At 40.4% G+C, this 14,480-nt stretch overlaps 1 protein-coding gene across 3 annotated transcripts; it reads right to left on the bottom strand.

The window, feature by feature from the left end:
• Window positions 1-434: 434 nt before the first annotated feature.
• Window positions 435-11,905, bottom strand: LOC106876012 (ATP synthase mitochondrial F1 complex assembly factor 1). Of its 3 annotated transcripts, none has more exons than XM_014924384.3 (10): window positions 10,103-11,905; window positions 8,758-9,016; window positions 7,837-7,975; window positions 5,786-5,848; window positions 4,863-4,913; window positions 4,338-4,385; window positions 3,710-3,805; window positions 2,917-2,983; window positions 1,722-1,762; window positions 435-802 (listed from the first exon to the last, which is right to left on the bottom strand). In XM_014924384.3, exons 2-10 carry the CDS (start codon window positions 8,982-8,984, stop codon window positions 617-619), a joined length of 918 nt encoding a protein of 305 aa, XP_014779870.1. In that variant the 5' UTR covers window positions 8,985-9,016; window positions 10,103-11,905; the 3' UTR covers window positions 435-616. The 3 variants fall into 3 exon arrangements, with proteins under 3 accessions (XP_014779870.1, XP_014779878.1, XP_089217987.1); XM_014924392.3 differs by lacking the exon at window positions 10,103-11,905 and adding an exon at window positions 9,607-10,094; XM_089361861.1 differs by lacking the exon at window positions 10,103-11,905 and having other exon boundaries at window positions 8,758-9,130.
• Between the last annotated feature and the right edge of the window lie 2,575 nt (window positions 11,906-14,480).

The following is a 14,480-nucleotide window of genomic DNA, read 5'->3' as shown; positions in this document are numbered from 1 at the left end:
GTGCTGCTTTGGTGTGTGATCTACAGTTTAAAGGGAAATGCCAAACTTGTGTAATCTACACGCTTATTTTAGGTCTCTTATTTACTAAGACACAAATGAAACGTGGTTTTATTATTATTAAAATAGTAAGAATTTTTGAAAAAATACACTTACAATGCTAAGTACAGATTAAAAAAATTTGAATAATTAACGATGAATTGAGTGAACATCTGCTAGAAATGTAAGAACATCTTAAGGGTTTTTAAGAATTGAAAAGTAACCCAAATTAGTCGCCCTTTAAGTTGATCGCACGCCAAAGCAGCACCCATATTTATATGGTACAGAAAAACTTATGGTATGATGACAATTTCCAGATTTTATAATATTCCAGACAATTTCTTTCCATTTTGTTTTTTTTTTCTAAATAAAATTGTAAATAAACAGAATTTGAAACATTTTATTAATTTGTTCTTTTAAAATTTATTTTTAAAAATTTATAACAATGAAATGATTTTCAGATGTTTCTAGAAGCTGGCAATTTTTAGATCCCACCCGACATTACAGTTCATATATATATCGTCCAACGATGATGATCTATATATATATATATATATATATATGCACCTTGCCCTTCATCTCAGCTGCACTCTATAATGGATGATTCTAGAAACTTTTTACATCCTTTGTATTCTGTAATTAAGTCATTGTAATTAAACTTCTGTGGCATGTAGTTGAAGATCCTCACCAGCGTGAACCTTTCGGCAGCATTTCGACCATAGAACAGGGTGAGTTGTCGAGCCAGGTTCAGGGCATTTGTTTTGTCCTGCAACAGAGAGTGAAAAGATGTTGAAATAAAGAATTTGTTTGGACAATGTGAGGATGGCTTAACTGGCCGAAACTTTCGAGTCATCTGACTACAGCCTAGCTGGAGCACTGCCTTTAGTCAAACGAATCAACCCCAGTACTTTTTCTTTTAATGCCTGGTACTTATTCTGTCAGTCTCTTTTGCCGAACTGTTAAATTAAGGGGATGTAAACACACCAACACTGGTTGTCAAGTGGTGGAGGTGGGGGGGGGGCAAACAAAGGTATACACACACACACACACACATATATATATGTATGTATATATATGACAGGCTTCTTTCAGTTCTGTCTACCAAATCCACTCACAAGACTTTGGTCAGCTTGATACTATAGTAGGAGACATTTGCCCAAGGTACCATGCAGTGGGACTGAATCTGGAACCATGTGGTTGGGAAGCAAATATCTCACCACATAGCCATGTTATAGGAACCATCCTCATTGTGAGTTCATACCCCACTTTGTCCAAGAAACAGTGGTCAATATTATTAGAATGGAGATGAGATGAGAGGGAGAAAGAAAGGAAAAGAAGATGGTCCGTTGGACAAGGACAAGTGAGTTACTCTATTATTGGCTCAAGCATGTCAAACTGCATTAGTGTCACCAACTGTAATTGCTGTAGTGACATAACTGTCAACTGTGAAAGCAAAGACAGTGTCACCTACGCTAATTGCCATAGTAATGGTCAACTGCCAAGGTAAAAATAGTGTCACTATCATTGGTCACCACAGTAACAAGAACTGTCAACTAGTAACTCAAGGAGAGCAGTGATACTGACGCTGGACTAAGCAGTATTGTGGTCAATTCAGCTGGAAGGAATTTTCTTCACAGATGGTAGGAGAAATATTGTAGGTATTTAGAACATTTTAATCAACTTACCAATATTTTAGTATCATAATCTCCAGACATTAGCACCAAACCTGGTAAAAAAATAAAATATAAACATGAATATATTGTGTTCTCTCTCTCATAGATATAATCATCACCATCATATATATGTCTGACCCAGTTAAGAGTACTCTTGATGTGTTGCGTGATATGATATGCTTGAGAAGACCTGTTGAGTCAAGTAAAACCAATATTGTAGCTGTGGCCAGTGCCCCCTGACTGGCTCCCATGCCAGTGGCATGTAAAAAGTACCATCTAAACGTGGCCGATGCCAGTACCTCCTGACTGGCCCCAGTACTGGTGACACGTAAAAAGCACCCACTACACTCTCAGAGTTGTTGGCGTTAGGAAGGGCATCCAGCTGTAGAAACTCTGCCAGATCAGATTGGAGCCTGGTGCAGCCGCTGGCTCTCCAGTCCTCAGTCAAACTGTCCAACCCATGCCAGCATGGAATGCAGACGTTAAACTATGATGATGATCAACACATACACACACATTATATATATATATATATATATATATATATGAGAGAGAGAGAGAGACACATATATGCAGGATGCCTTAACTTTTTTTGTAAGCATTAGCATATTTCTGTTGGAATATACAGCTTTTGTTTCATTAACCAATTAATTATGAAAATAAAGGAAACAATTTAGTTAAATATTTTGGTCATTATCAAGCTAGTGTTTGGAACAAATTAACATGAAGTTTTGATGGAAGATTTTAATTGATATTACTTTAAAACAGGATGTTTGTGTCTTAGAATCGGGTGCAATCTCAGGTGGATTTATTTCAGAAGAGAAACAATCATTAATCTCATCATTGTTTTAACATCGACTTTTCTACGATTGCGGAGAATTCGTTGAAGCACTTATATGCAAAAGGGATCGTTTTCACGAAGCAGAAATTTTGTGTCTTTAAACATTTAAAAAAATATGGTGCCATGTAAAAAGCACGCAGTACACTCTGTAAAGTGGTTGGCATTAGGAAGGGCATCCAATTGTAGAAACCAATCCAAAACAGATTATGTAAGCTTGTGCGACCCCTGTCAAGCCATTCAACTCCTGCCAGCATGGAAAATGGATGTTAAATGACGAGTATAGTTTTTTTTTGAGAGACACATGGGGACATGTGCTTAATCATGACCCAGTTGGGGTTAGACAACAAACAGCAAAACGATATTTACCTTTCTCCTTTTTCAGCTCAGTAAAATGCTGCATTGTGACGCAGGGGGGAGCATTCTCTTTGTGTTTCTGGCGAAGGAAAGAAAGGAGAGAAACAGTCATGATGGTTCTTTAATAATGTGATGAAGGAGAGAACAGTTTATGATCCTATATAAGACAAGTGTATTCCTTACATTACGGTAGAAGCCACATAACTGGTACAGGGCTACAGCTATAGACATGCAAACATTCTTGGATCACCTTTAAAACAAGGCAAATACAGTTGATTGGTAAGATGCTCTCACCAATACACTACAACTACTGGTACAACAGCAGACTATCTCCTCCTCCTCACCACCACCTCTATCATTATCACAATAGTTCCTGCATCTATGAATTAATGATTTGTGCACCATCCATGTTTTCACTCACTAGCATACACTACCACTGCTCTATACCACAGAACACCATTATACCACTCCACCCTGAGCCGAAGAGTAAACACCTACATTTGTCTTTTGATCTACAAGATATTGTGGTCAATACATAACAGGCTTCTATCAGTTTCCATCTACCAAACTCACTCACAAAGCTTTGGTTGATTCTGAGCTATAGTAGAAGCACTTGCCTAAGGTGCCAGGCAGTGGGACAGAACTCAAAACCAAACTTCTTACCACACAGCCATGCTCGTGCCTAGCAACATATAGTGATAAGGTACATTTGTAGAGTGGTACTGGTATAAAGTGGGGTATCAGTTATAAAGTAGTATATTTGTATACAGTGTACTTACAATCCCAGAGAGTCTACATATCTTACCTGAAAGAGGGCCACAGGTGTGAAATATACTTCACTTCCAGAAAATTGTTGGTAGAAGAACTCGTAGCCATCCTGACGTGGCAGTGGATATACAAACTGTAAGAAGAAGAAAGGAAATGGCAATACTCTTTTACTTGTTTCAGTCATTTGACTGTGGCCATGCTGGAGCACTGCATTTAGTCAAGCAAATCGACCCCAGGACTTATTCTTTGTAAGCCTTACACATTCGAGCGAGATCGCTGCCAGTGCTGCTGGACTGGCTCCTGTGCAGGTGGCACGCAAAATACACCATTTTGAGCATGGCCGTTGCCAGTACCGCCTGACTGGCCTTTGTGCCGGTGGCATGTAAAAGCACCCACTACACTCTCGGAGTGGTTGGCATTAGGAAGGGCATCCAGCTGTAGAAACTCTGCCACATCAGATTGGAGCTTGGTGTAGCCATCTGGTTCACCAGTCCTCAGTCAAATTGTCCAACCCATGCTAGCATGGAAAGCGGACGTTAAATGATGATGATGAGTTGTTTTACTGTTGCCTGCCAGATTTGTCTGCTGCCGTTTTAACAAGCATTCTAGGAGCATGGTTTACCACGTTGATTATTAATAGCAAGATAGAGTGAAGTGTGACTTACCGAAGGACACAGTTTAGCCTTGCTCATAACTTCATCATAATCCATTTCCTGTGAATTTAAACAAATGTACAAAACATCAGCAGTCAGTAAAGCAGAAAGATGTTATTATATTACAGATGAAGAAAAGCAGAGCAATGTCACAGTTCTTTCTAATTCCTAAATACCATAGTAAAAGTGTTAAATTCAACACATTCTCTTGTACAGCTAATGTTGTGTGTGTGTGCTTTAACCTACACTTTTCTATGCTTGTACAGGTCAAGCTAAATTCATAACGACAGATTTTCAATGGCTGGATGCCCTTCCTGATGCCAACCTTCACTATGGTATCGTAATATTCTTCCCTGGCTGGACATGCTTTCAGGGAAGATAGGAAATGAAGGAGATTGTTTGGTGAAGGTGGTGAAACTCACATGATGTCTAAACAAGAAGACACACACACACAACAGGCTTCTACTTGAGTGTCCGCCTACCAAATCTACTCACAGATGGGAATTGAACATAGAATGTAAAAAGATTTGATCTTACCTTTATGACACCATACACGCAGTCTTTGACACTGTGGAACTGCATCCAAATCTATAGAAATGGTAAACGTTTATTAACAAAATAGAATATATTTCTTGTGGTTTTTAATATCTCCCATTTTTTTTACTGTGATATTAACAAAGAAATGGCTGTTGGGATGGAGGTGGGTGATGAGGTACCAAGGGATGAATGGATCAGTCCACTTGGATGTAGGTAAGTAACAGAGCTTATAAAAAAGAAACATGACTTAAGTAGGTACCACTGTGAGACATAATCTAGCTTGACGTAAAAATGACATTGAGGCAGAGCTAGGTACCATGGTGAGTCATAGTCCAACTAGCTGTGAGTACATACCACAGTGAGGCAGTTTAAGTCGCATGCCACAAGGTGGCTGGCTATGACCTTAAACTGCATTTGGCAGTGGGGGATCTGATTTGGGAGTTCCAGGTTTTTGAGGAGTGTAGAACCACTTCTTACTAACTATAGTTTCCCATCAGGGTCCCAGCTATGGGCTAAGTAGCATGTCAGACTTGCCTCTGGAAGAAGGGCTCTCACACCACTCCCCAATAGACCTAGGGCAAACAAGGCCCTTCAGCTCTTTAGCTGCACATCTAAGAGAAAATAACTCCATTCAAATTCTGCATCCTGATAATTTCTGGGTTTGCGGCACTTATTACACTAGACCAGGGGTTTGTAACCCTTTTTTGACATGCTGCTTAGCCCATAGCTGGGACCCTATTGGGTGCAGGGTCGTCGCTAAGCCCCTGCAACCCCTGCAGTTGCAGGGGACCTCCGTGGTTGAGTGGCCCCATATTAAGATCAAAGTACATAGATGAGTCATCTATTTACAGCAGTCCCACAGATAACTGGGATTCAAGCAAAAAGTATTCAGAGATTAGAACTTGAAATCAAAGATGTCTTACCTTTTCAATATTTTCAGGTGTTTCTTGTCTCAATAGCTCTAATTTTACAATATCATTTAACACCTGCAATGACAACAACATACATGTAAGTGTGCGCTTGTGTGCACAACACAGAATAACTAAGAAGAACTGAAATACATTTAAACATTGTGTAATGAGAGGAGGGTGGGGAGCTGTATCCAGCAGTACATGTTAATAAAACACTGATCAATTTCACTGTGCTACTACTGCTTACAGCAGAGAGATGTTCATATACCATGATCTGCACTATGTACAGCAGTCAACTGTATCGACTTCATGGTACCTATTTACAGCCAAGTGTACTGGGTACAACAGCCAGTTATATTTAGCAATGTGCCTGTTTATTACTCGATGTAGTAAGTCCAACAGTCAACCTTATGGTACCTATTTAAGGATATGTGCAATGCTGTCTACAGCTAGGCGTGCTGCTCAAGATATCTATCTGCAGAGATGTCTCTGGTTATCTTTGTATGTGTATATCTGCGTCACACATCATTTGTGATGCCAGATGAATCTTTCACGAAATTTGAATTTTAAAACAAAATACAAACAGCTAATCTAAGAGAGGTTACTCTATATAACATGAAACTGCATGAATTATTTCCCTTCACAATTTCAGTATTATTCTATCTCAGACGACGCATTTAACATAATTTTTAGAATATAAATCTTCTACACAGAATACCAGGGTCTAATACCTTATAAACTATAATTTTCACCCAGGTCGGCTTTATTCATATTCCACACAGTCTGTAGCAAATGTGATCTGCTATTGCCACCTGACTGGCAGATAAAAAGCACCATTTGAGCGTGGCTGATGCCAGTACTGTCTGATTGGCACCTGTGCAGGTAGCAAGTAAAAAGGACCATTTGAGCGTGGCTGATGCCAGTGATGCCTGCATTTGAGCGTGGCTGATGCCAGTGATGCCTGACTGGTACCTATGCCAGTGGAACGTAAAAAGCACCCACCACACTCTCAGAGTGGCTGGCATTAGGAAGGGCATCCAGCTGTAGAAATCTTGCCAAGTCAGACTGGGGCCTGGTGCAGCCTCCCAGCTTAGCAGTTCTCAGTGAAACCGTCCAACTCATACCAGCATGGAAAGCAGACGTTAAATAACGATGATGATGATGATGATGACTGTCATTTTCTTTCAAAGTGTTTAGTTTTTCCTCCAGGATTGTCACCTGTTGGCTTAAGACCTCATTGAAATATGAAGGGAGAATATATATATATATATATATATATATATATATATATATATATATATATATATATATTTATTTATTTATTTATTTTATTTATGTGTTTCAGCCAAGTGGCTGCGGTCATGCTGGTGCACCACCGTGATTTTCACGTTCCTTGCATGGCTCTTCTCCCCCACCTGACATGGTCCAATCAAGAGTTTTGATGGCACATCTGGTGTATAAGAGAATTTGACACAGCTGCCCTAAACTGCGTCTCATTACGAGCCATTGGTTCGTCTAGTATCGTGGAGAGGAAAGCGTCAAGTTTTGTCTTGAAGACCTCCGCATCCATGTCTTGCATGTCTCTCAAATGTTTTGGCAGGGCATTGAAGAGCTGAGGTCCTCTGAAACCGAGGCTGCTGCAGTATCTCGTTCTTATGTGAGATGCAGTGGACGGTACCTTTGGCACCATGCAGTGGCGACCCATGCGGGCATTCCTGTAGTACTTGATACCAAAGTTTGGCACCAGTCCTTCCAGTATATATATATATATATATATTTTTTTTTTTCTTTAAACATGACAGGTTTCTTTCAGTTTTCATTTATGAAAACTACTCACAAGGTTTTTAGGTTGGCCAAGGGTTTTAGTAGAGGATCCTTGCCTAAGATGCCATACAGTGGGACTGAATTCAAAACCCTGTGATTGGAAAGAGAACTTTTCAACCACACAACCTTGTCCAGGTCTTAAATAAATGATCAACAATGCAGGTCCATTAAATCTGTCACCTCTGTGACCTCTCACAACCACTACCCACCACCCACTGTTTACCATAAGACAATCTTACCAGTTTAGGGACTGTTTTTTTCTCAGTTGGTTTCTTCTGTACCTTTTCTTTTGTTTTAGGGTTCACAACAGGGGCTGCTTTTGGTTTTAAACTCTCTTTTAATTCCTCGAGCTTTTTACTGTATATTTCAGGGTCTGTTCTGAAATACAATAGACATTATAATATATAACACTGTTATATCATCATCATCATCGTTGAACATACGTTTTCCATGCTGGCATGGGTTGAACGGTTTGACTGGAGACTGGCAAGCCAGGAGGCCACACCAGGCTCCAATATGATCTGGTGGTGTTTCTACAGCTGGATGCCCTTCCTAATACCAATCACTTCGAGAGTGTAGTGGATGCTTTTTATGTGCCACCGGCATGGGAGCCAGTCAGGTGACACTAGCATCGGCCACATTTGGATGGTGGTTTTTACGTGCTACCGGCACAGGAGCCAGTCAGGCGGCACTGGCAACGACCCATGCATGCATGCTAGACTTGGTAAAAATTCTTTCAACTTCTTGCATTCTGAGTTCAATTCCTATCAGTTTTCTTTTTTTCTGTTTAGGATCAGTAAGCGATAATTAGATTTATAGACCTGTGCTAATGAAGAATTTATAATTAAGGTGGCAAGCTGCAGAACCATTAGCAGGTCTGACAAAATGAGCCAGCAGAATCATTAGACTGCCAGGTAAAATGCTTTGCAGCATTTCACCCGTCCTTATGTTCTGAGTTCAAATTCTGCCGAGGTTGACTTTGCCTCTTGTCCACTATGGGTTTATAAATTAAGTACCAGTCAAGCACTGGGGGTGATATAATCAACTAGTCCCCTCCCACAAAATTTCAGGCCTTGTGCCTTCAGTAGAAAGTATCATTATTATTATTAAGAAGGTGAGCTGACGGAATGGTTAAATATAAAAGAATTCTTTGTACTTACTCTTGGAGTGCCTTCAACTTTTCAGTGTATTTCTCATAATAAGGATTTTTTTGAAGGTCAATTTCAGGTTCAGGTTTGTTCTTTTGTAAATATACAGAATCTGTTTGGAAGTTTCTTTGTGTTCTTGTGAATGGAAGTGCAGTGAAGGTAGGCAACAGGTTGCAGCTGTTGCAAACAACAGCAGCTTGGTGCAAACACTGCCTTCCTCGGTGCAATAACTGCAACATTGCTTACAGTCTATTAATTTAGGATTTTATAGCTGTTAGTACGGAAAATGTAAAAAAAGAAAATATCAATTGTTAATTTTCATACAGAAAAAAATCTTAATGAATAATTATCCTAACAAAAGACATTTAGCCATAAAATCATACACTGCTAGATAAATATCGGTCGTAAGAAACTAGGGGGTGCTGAACAGCAGGTCTTCAGAGAAGAAGTCTCATGTCACGCAAGTGTTTTTGCCCTCGACTCCTTACACTCTAAGGGATGGGTCACATCCAAGCCATGATTCCTGGATACCTCTCGCTATCACATTCTGGGCTACTGTCTGCACTGTAATTCTCCTGGATCGTTAAAGAACCCTAGCCAAGTAAGTAGTTTGGGTGTTGTAACCAATTCAGTCTAAGATATACAATTAGGTCCAAGTATAAATAAACTCCACCCAGCTTTAACACAAATAGTGAAATCTATAGACAGATACTTAGTTATATATTTAGAAAGTAAATGGAGATAAAGATTCAAGGATTTATAACAGATAAAAAAAGAAATTGAAACTTGAAGAACATACATTGGAAAAACAAAACAAAAAGGTAAATATGACGGTGTATAATAGTAAGAACTTTTAAATACTTAAACACAGATGCATTTAAACTCCTTCATAAATGCATGAAATGGTCACGACTGGCACGTTTGCATCATATGTTTGTTCGATAAGGCCGTATTTCAAAATTAAAAGCACACGTTTAACTACACCGCAAGTAGTTAACATCATCCGCAGAAAGGAAGGAAAATAATAATAAAGTAGAATTTAAAAAAAAAAAGCTAATAAATGGACCATTAAGATCAGAGAATAATCAATATTCTAGGCAAATTTATATGTATAAATAATTTGCATTGAGAAATTATATCAATAAGGTTACTTTGTACTTAAACTACGTAAAATGAAATCATAAACGGTAATATTTAGTCTTGAACAGTTAACTTAATATAATCTTGTTATCGATTAATGAAATTTAAATGAATGTTGTTGTTTATTTAAATATAATAATTCACATATTTTGTTATTTAAATAAAGAACAGATCAATGTTTATTTTCTCGATATTCAATAAAACCATTTGACCTTACCTCAGAGAACAGCATTCATACCACGCCGGCGGTGTAACAGCAATAAATATATCCAACGTTATTATTTCCACTTGAATTAAGAGGGAGTGAAGTTATGTAGATACCCTTATATCTGAATCGAGACACATGGTTCCGACTTTCCGCTGGGGGGGGGGGGTTCACTTCATTTATGGCACTAATGTTATTGAGGAAAGTATGAACGTCACATAACATCCACCGGTCAAATAAATAACAGTTTTTGCATCTTGTGAAAAAAAAAGGCATTCTTTTCGATATAACTCGATGGACCAAAACACTGACATCGGCTCTTTCCATGACTGTTGTCAACTGTCAGTTGACGAAATGGGAAGAGAAGAAAGCTAATGGGTTGTATGTGCGTGCGTGCTTGTTCTTGTGTGTGTGTGTGTGTGCGTGTGTGTGTGTATGTGCTTGTTCTTGTCTGTGTCTGTGCGTGCTTGTCTGTGTCTGTCCTGTTTTCATGTATTTATGTGTTGTGGACTATAGATATAACGAAATTATGCCAATCGAAAGACCCCCCCCCCCGCCAAAGAATTTGTTTTCCGATTGAAGTTTGTTTACTCAAGATGTTTATTTGTTTTCGTAAGAGGAAGATCACCATTGATGTATAATTTCTTCTCCCCTCCCCGCTCGTTATAAATATTCTAGTGTCTTTATGAATGGTCAATATATTGTTTCTAGGTATCTCTGACAAAGCAGCACAGGTAAAATGTTAAGGACTGAAGCTACTCTTCTGCAGTTTCGATTCCCGGGTGGAACAAATGCCCTTACGCCAGTAAATAAATCTGTCCGGCATCAACCTGTCACTTCACCCGACTCGCTCCCAAAAGGTTTTTAAATTATTTGTGTTTGCGTTATTTCGATTGATTTATTTTAGATTTTTCGGTTAGCAGAAGTTGTCTGGCTAGTTCGATTCGTAATCAAGGTCAACACCTCAATTATTACAAAGGTAATTTGCTGGTAACCTGAAGTAAACAGTGAGCTGAGATGTCGATGCAGTTTCGAGTTCTGCAGAAACCATTTCATTTATGTAATTAATATTTGGGGAAAAAGCCTAAACATCTCAGGTAGAGAGATGGACAGATAGATAGACAGGCTACTAGACAGATAAACGGAAGCTGTCTATGTGTAATAGTAGATGGATAAATAGATAGGTAGAGAGATAGCTAAGGTGAGAGCGAAAGACTGATGGACCGACGGACATAGAGGTAGCAGACAGATGCACCCACGCGTACACACACACACACACACACACACACACACACACACACACACACACAAATGAGGTATTATAGACTCATTTAATTTCAGCCGATTTTACCAATCAGTTTGGTGCACGAGAGTTTGGTAAATAAATCTTGGAGCTCAGAATAATTGGAAGAGTAAAGTACTATTCAAGGGACATAACTCTAACGGATAAAAGTTGCCTCAGTTTTCTCTCACGGCTCTTTTTTCTTTTATGATACTCGCAAAGCTAGTGACAAAAAATCCCGTGCCATAACCACACAAGTCCTTCGCCTTTCCTCGAAACGTTGCGTTATTCTGCTCAGGTGTCACCGTTCTTATCTGAGGACTGTCTTTTGTAGAATTGACTCGTCAGTTTTTCCTGTCCTGGGCAACACTACATGTTGTATCAGAAGACTACCTCAATGGGAGAAAGTCGCCTTCTATCGGCCTCAACTTTGATTGTGTTGTGTCTCTTTACAATTTCACTTCTGCTTGGCCCATATGCAATTCCTGAAGAAGCATCTGACATTCCACCCGTTCAACAGCATTTCCTTCAACAGCCTTGAACTAAATGCGGTGCTGTTGTTCATCAGTAGCTCGTCCACCTGGCCTCTTTCCAGGAATATTTCGTTCAGCACCCCTGCAATTTTAGTCCACAAAATTTCTGGCCTTGTGCCTATAGCAGAAAGGATTATTGCTATTGGCAAAACCGTTAAAACGTCGACCAAAATTCTTAGCGGCAATTTTTCTGGTTCCTTGTGTTCTGAGTTCAAATTCCACCGGGGCCGAATTTGCCTTTCGATGCTAAATGTAACTTGCCTTGTACTCTGGAATGAAAAGTGATATAATCGGCATAGCAGAGTAGGAGCACTATTTCCCTTTGGCGGAACTGTTATCCATCTATGTGTTATTTGGTTAGTGTAGCCAACCGCCTTGCCTCGCGCATAGATACACACTGCCGCCTGTCATTAGACGTGGGAAAGATTTTCATAAGTTCCAGTCAGACCTTGGGAGAAATAAAACGTATTGTTATGTCTCTGTCTGAGCTCAACACCACGTGGAACTATCTAAGGGAGAAACATTCTAGAATGTCTTATTTTAATGGAGAACCATTCTAGAATGTTTTACTTCTCTCAAGGACTGAACTTACGAAAAACTTTCTCGCGTCTAGTGACAGGCGGCAGTGTGTATCTATGTGTGCTCAAGAACACAACGTGTTGCCCGATCCAGGAATCGAAACCACAATCTTACGATCACGAGTCCAACACCCTAACCACTAAGTTATGCGGTTCCACTATGCAAATCATATTAGGCATTAGAAATTTATGCAGAGTCAAAGGATCATCAACTGACCGAGGCACACCAAACCCCAAGTGATGCAATAACAGGGTTTTTCGCTTACATCTGTAAGGGCGCATGGTCAAGTGGTTAGGGTGTGGTGCTCACGGTCGTAAGATCGTGGGTTCAATTCGCGAACCGGACGTTGGATTGTGTTCTCGAGCAAAACACTTCATCCCACGTCACTTTGCAACCGCGTCAGAGGTGTGCTACACCGCGCACCTGTTCAGCTAATGTCGATTTGATGGGATGGAACGAGATAATGGGCAGCACGAACATTTGATCGCTATAAACAATTCATCTGTGCAGGTTGTTCGGCAAAAAAATCGCCGAACCGTCTTTCTCGGACACGAGAGACGACCCTTAATAGACATCTAGGAACGGCGGCGAGCTGGCAGAAACGTTAGTACGCGGGGCGAAGTGCTTAGTGGTATTTCGTTTGTCTTGACGTTCTGTGTTCAAATCCTGCCGAGGTCAACTTTGCCTTTCATCCTTTCGGGGGTCGATTAAATAAGTGCCAGTTACGCACTGGGGTCGATCTAATCGACTGGCCCCTCCCCACAAATTAAGTATTTTCGTCTCCTCAGAGAGAGAGAGAGAGAGGGGAGAGTGTGTGTGTGTTCGTACGTGTGTGTATGCGTGCGTTCGTGCGCGTACATGTATGTATGTATGTGTATGTGTGTGCATGTGCATGCGTGCGTGCTTGTGCATGTGCGTGTGCGTCCGTCCGTTCATGTGTGTGTGTGTGTGTGTGTGTGTGTGTGTGTGTGTGCATGCATGCGTGCTTGTGCGTGTGTGCGCGTTCGTCCGTTCATGTGTGTGTGCATGTGTGCGTGCTTCTGTGTGTGTGAGTACGTTCGTACATTCATTTGTGCGCGTGCGTGCTTGTGTGTGTGTGTGCGTGCGTGTGTGTGTGTGTGCGTGTGCGTGCGGTATGTTCCTGATGCTGAGTGTGATGGCATGTATCTGATGTTTGGTGTTGTTTGTGGCATTTTCCGCTACTTGTGTTGTTGTTGCTGCTGTCAGTGGTGGTGGTGGTGGTGGTGGTGGTGGTAGTGGTGGAGGTGACGTCGGCGTCGGTGTTGTGTTGTCATTTGGTGGTAAGGTTGTGTTATTTCTGTTATTATTGTTATTATTGTTCGGCTATTGTTATTCTTCATAATGTTGTACGTGTGTATTTTTAATTATTTTAATGAGTTCGTGTCGTATTAATGGCGGCGGAAGTGTTGGTGACAGTGGTGTTGGCGAAGTCAGGATGACGATGGTGGTGGTGATTGTGCTGGAGGTGGAGGTGGTGGTCGTGATGGTGGTGGTGGTGGTGGTGGTAGTGGTGGTTTTGGTGGTGGTGGTGGTGGTGGTGGAGGCGAGGGTGATGGTGTTAAAAGCCATTAGCCTAATGTTTTAATGTTTCTATGTTTAAATGTCATTCAATCATGTCATCTTAGTGCGTGAGTGTGTGTGTGTTTATTTATGTATTGTGTGATGTGTGTATTGTGTATTGTGTGTCTGTGTTTGTGTATTGCATGTGTGTTTGTGTGTGTGTGTGTGTTTGTAACTGTCTGTATGTATGTGCCTACGCGTGTGTATCTGCGCGTGCTTAAACAAAGGTATGCGTGTTTGTGTAGGTAAATTTGTGCATGTATCTGTCTGTGTGTGTTTTTATGTGTGTTTGCGTACAAGTGCATGCGTACCTGTGTGTACGTGCACGCATGTATCTGTGTGTGTGTGTGTGTGTGTATGTGTACAGTGCAATCTCGTTTATAATACAACCAGCGCGTTTGCATTTAAAAAGAAG

Source organism: Octopus bimaculoides, chromosome 13 (assembly GCF_046866305.1).
Source record: "Octopus bimaculoides isolate indiv1 chromosome 13, ASM4686630v1, whole genome shotgun sequence".
NCBI lineage: Eukaryota > Metazoa > Mollusca > Cephalopoda > Octopoda > Octopodidae > Octopus > Octopus bimaculoides.
This window is presented reverse-complemented; position numbering and strand designations above follow the sequence as displayed.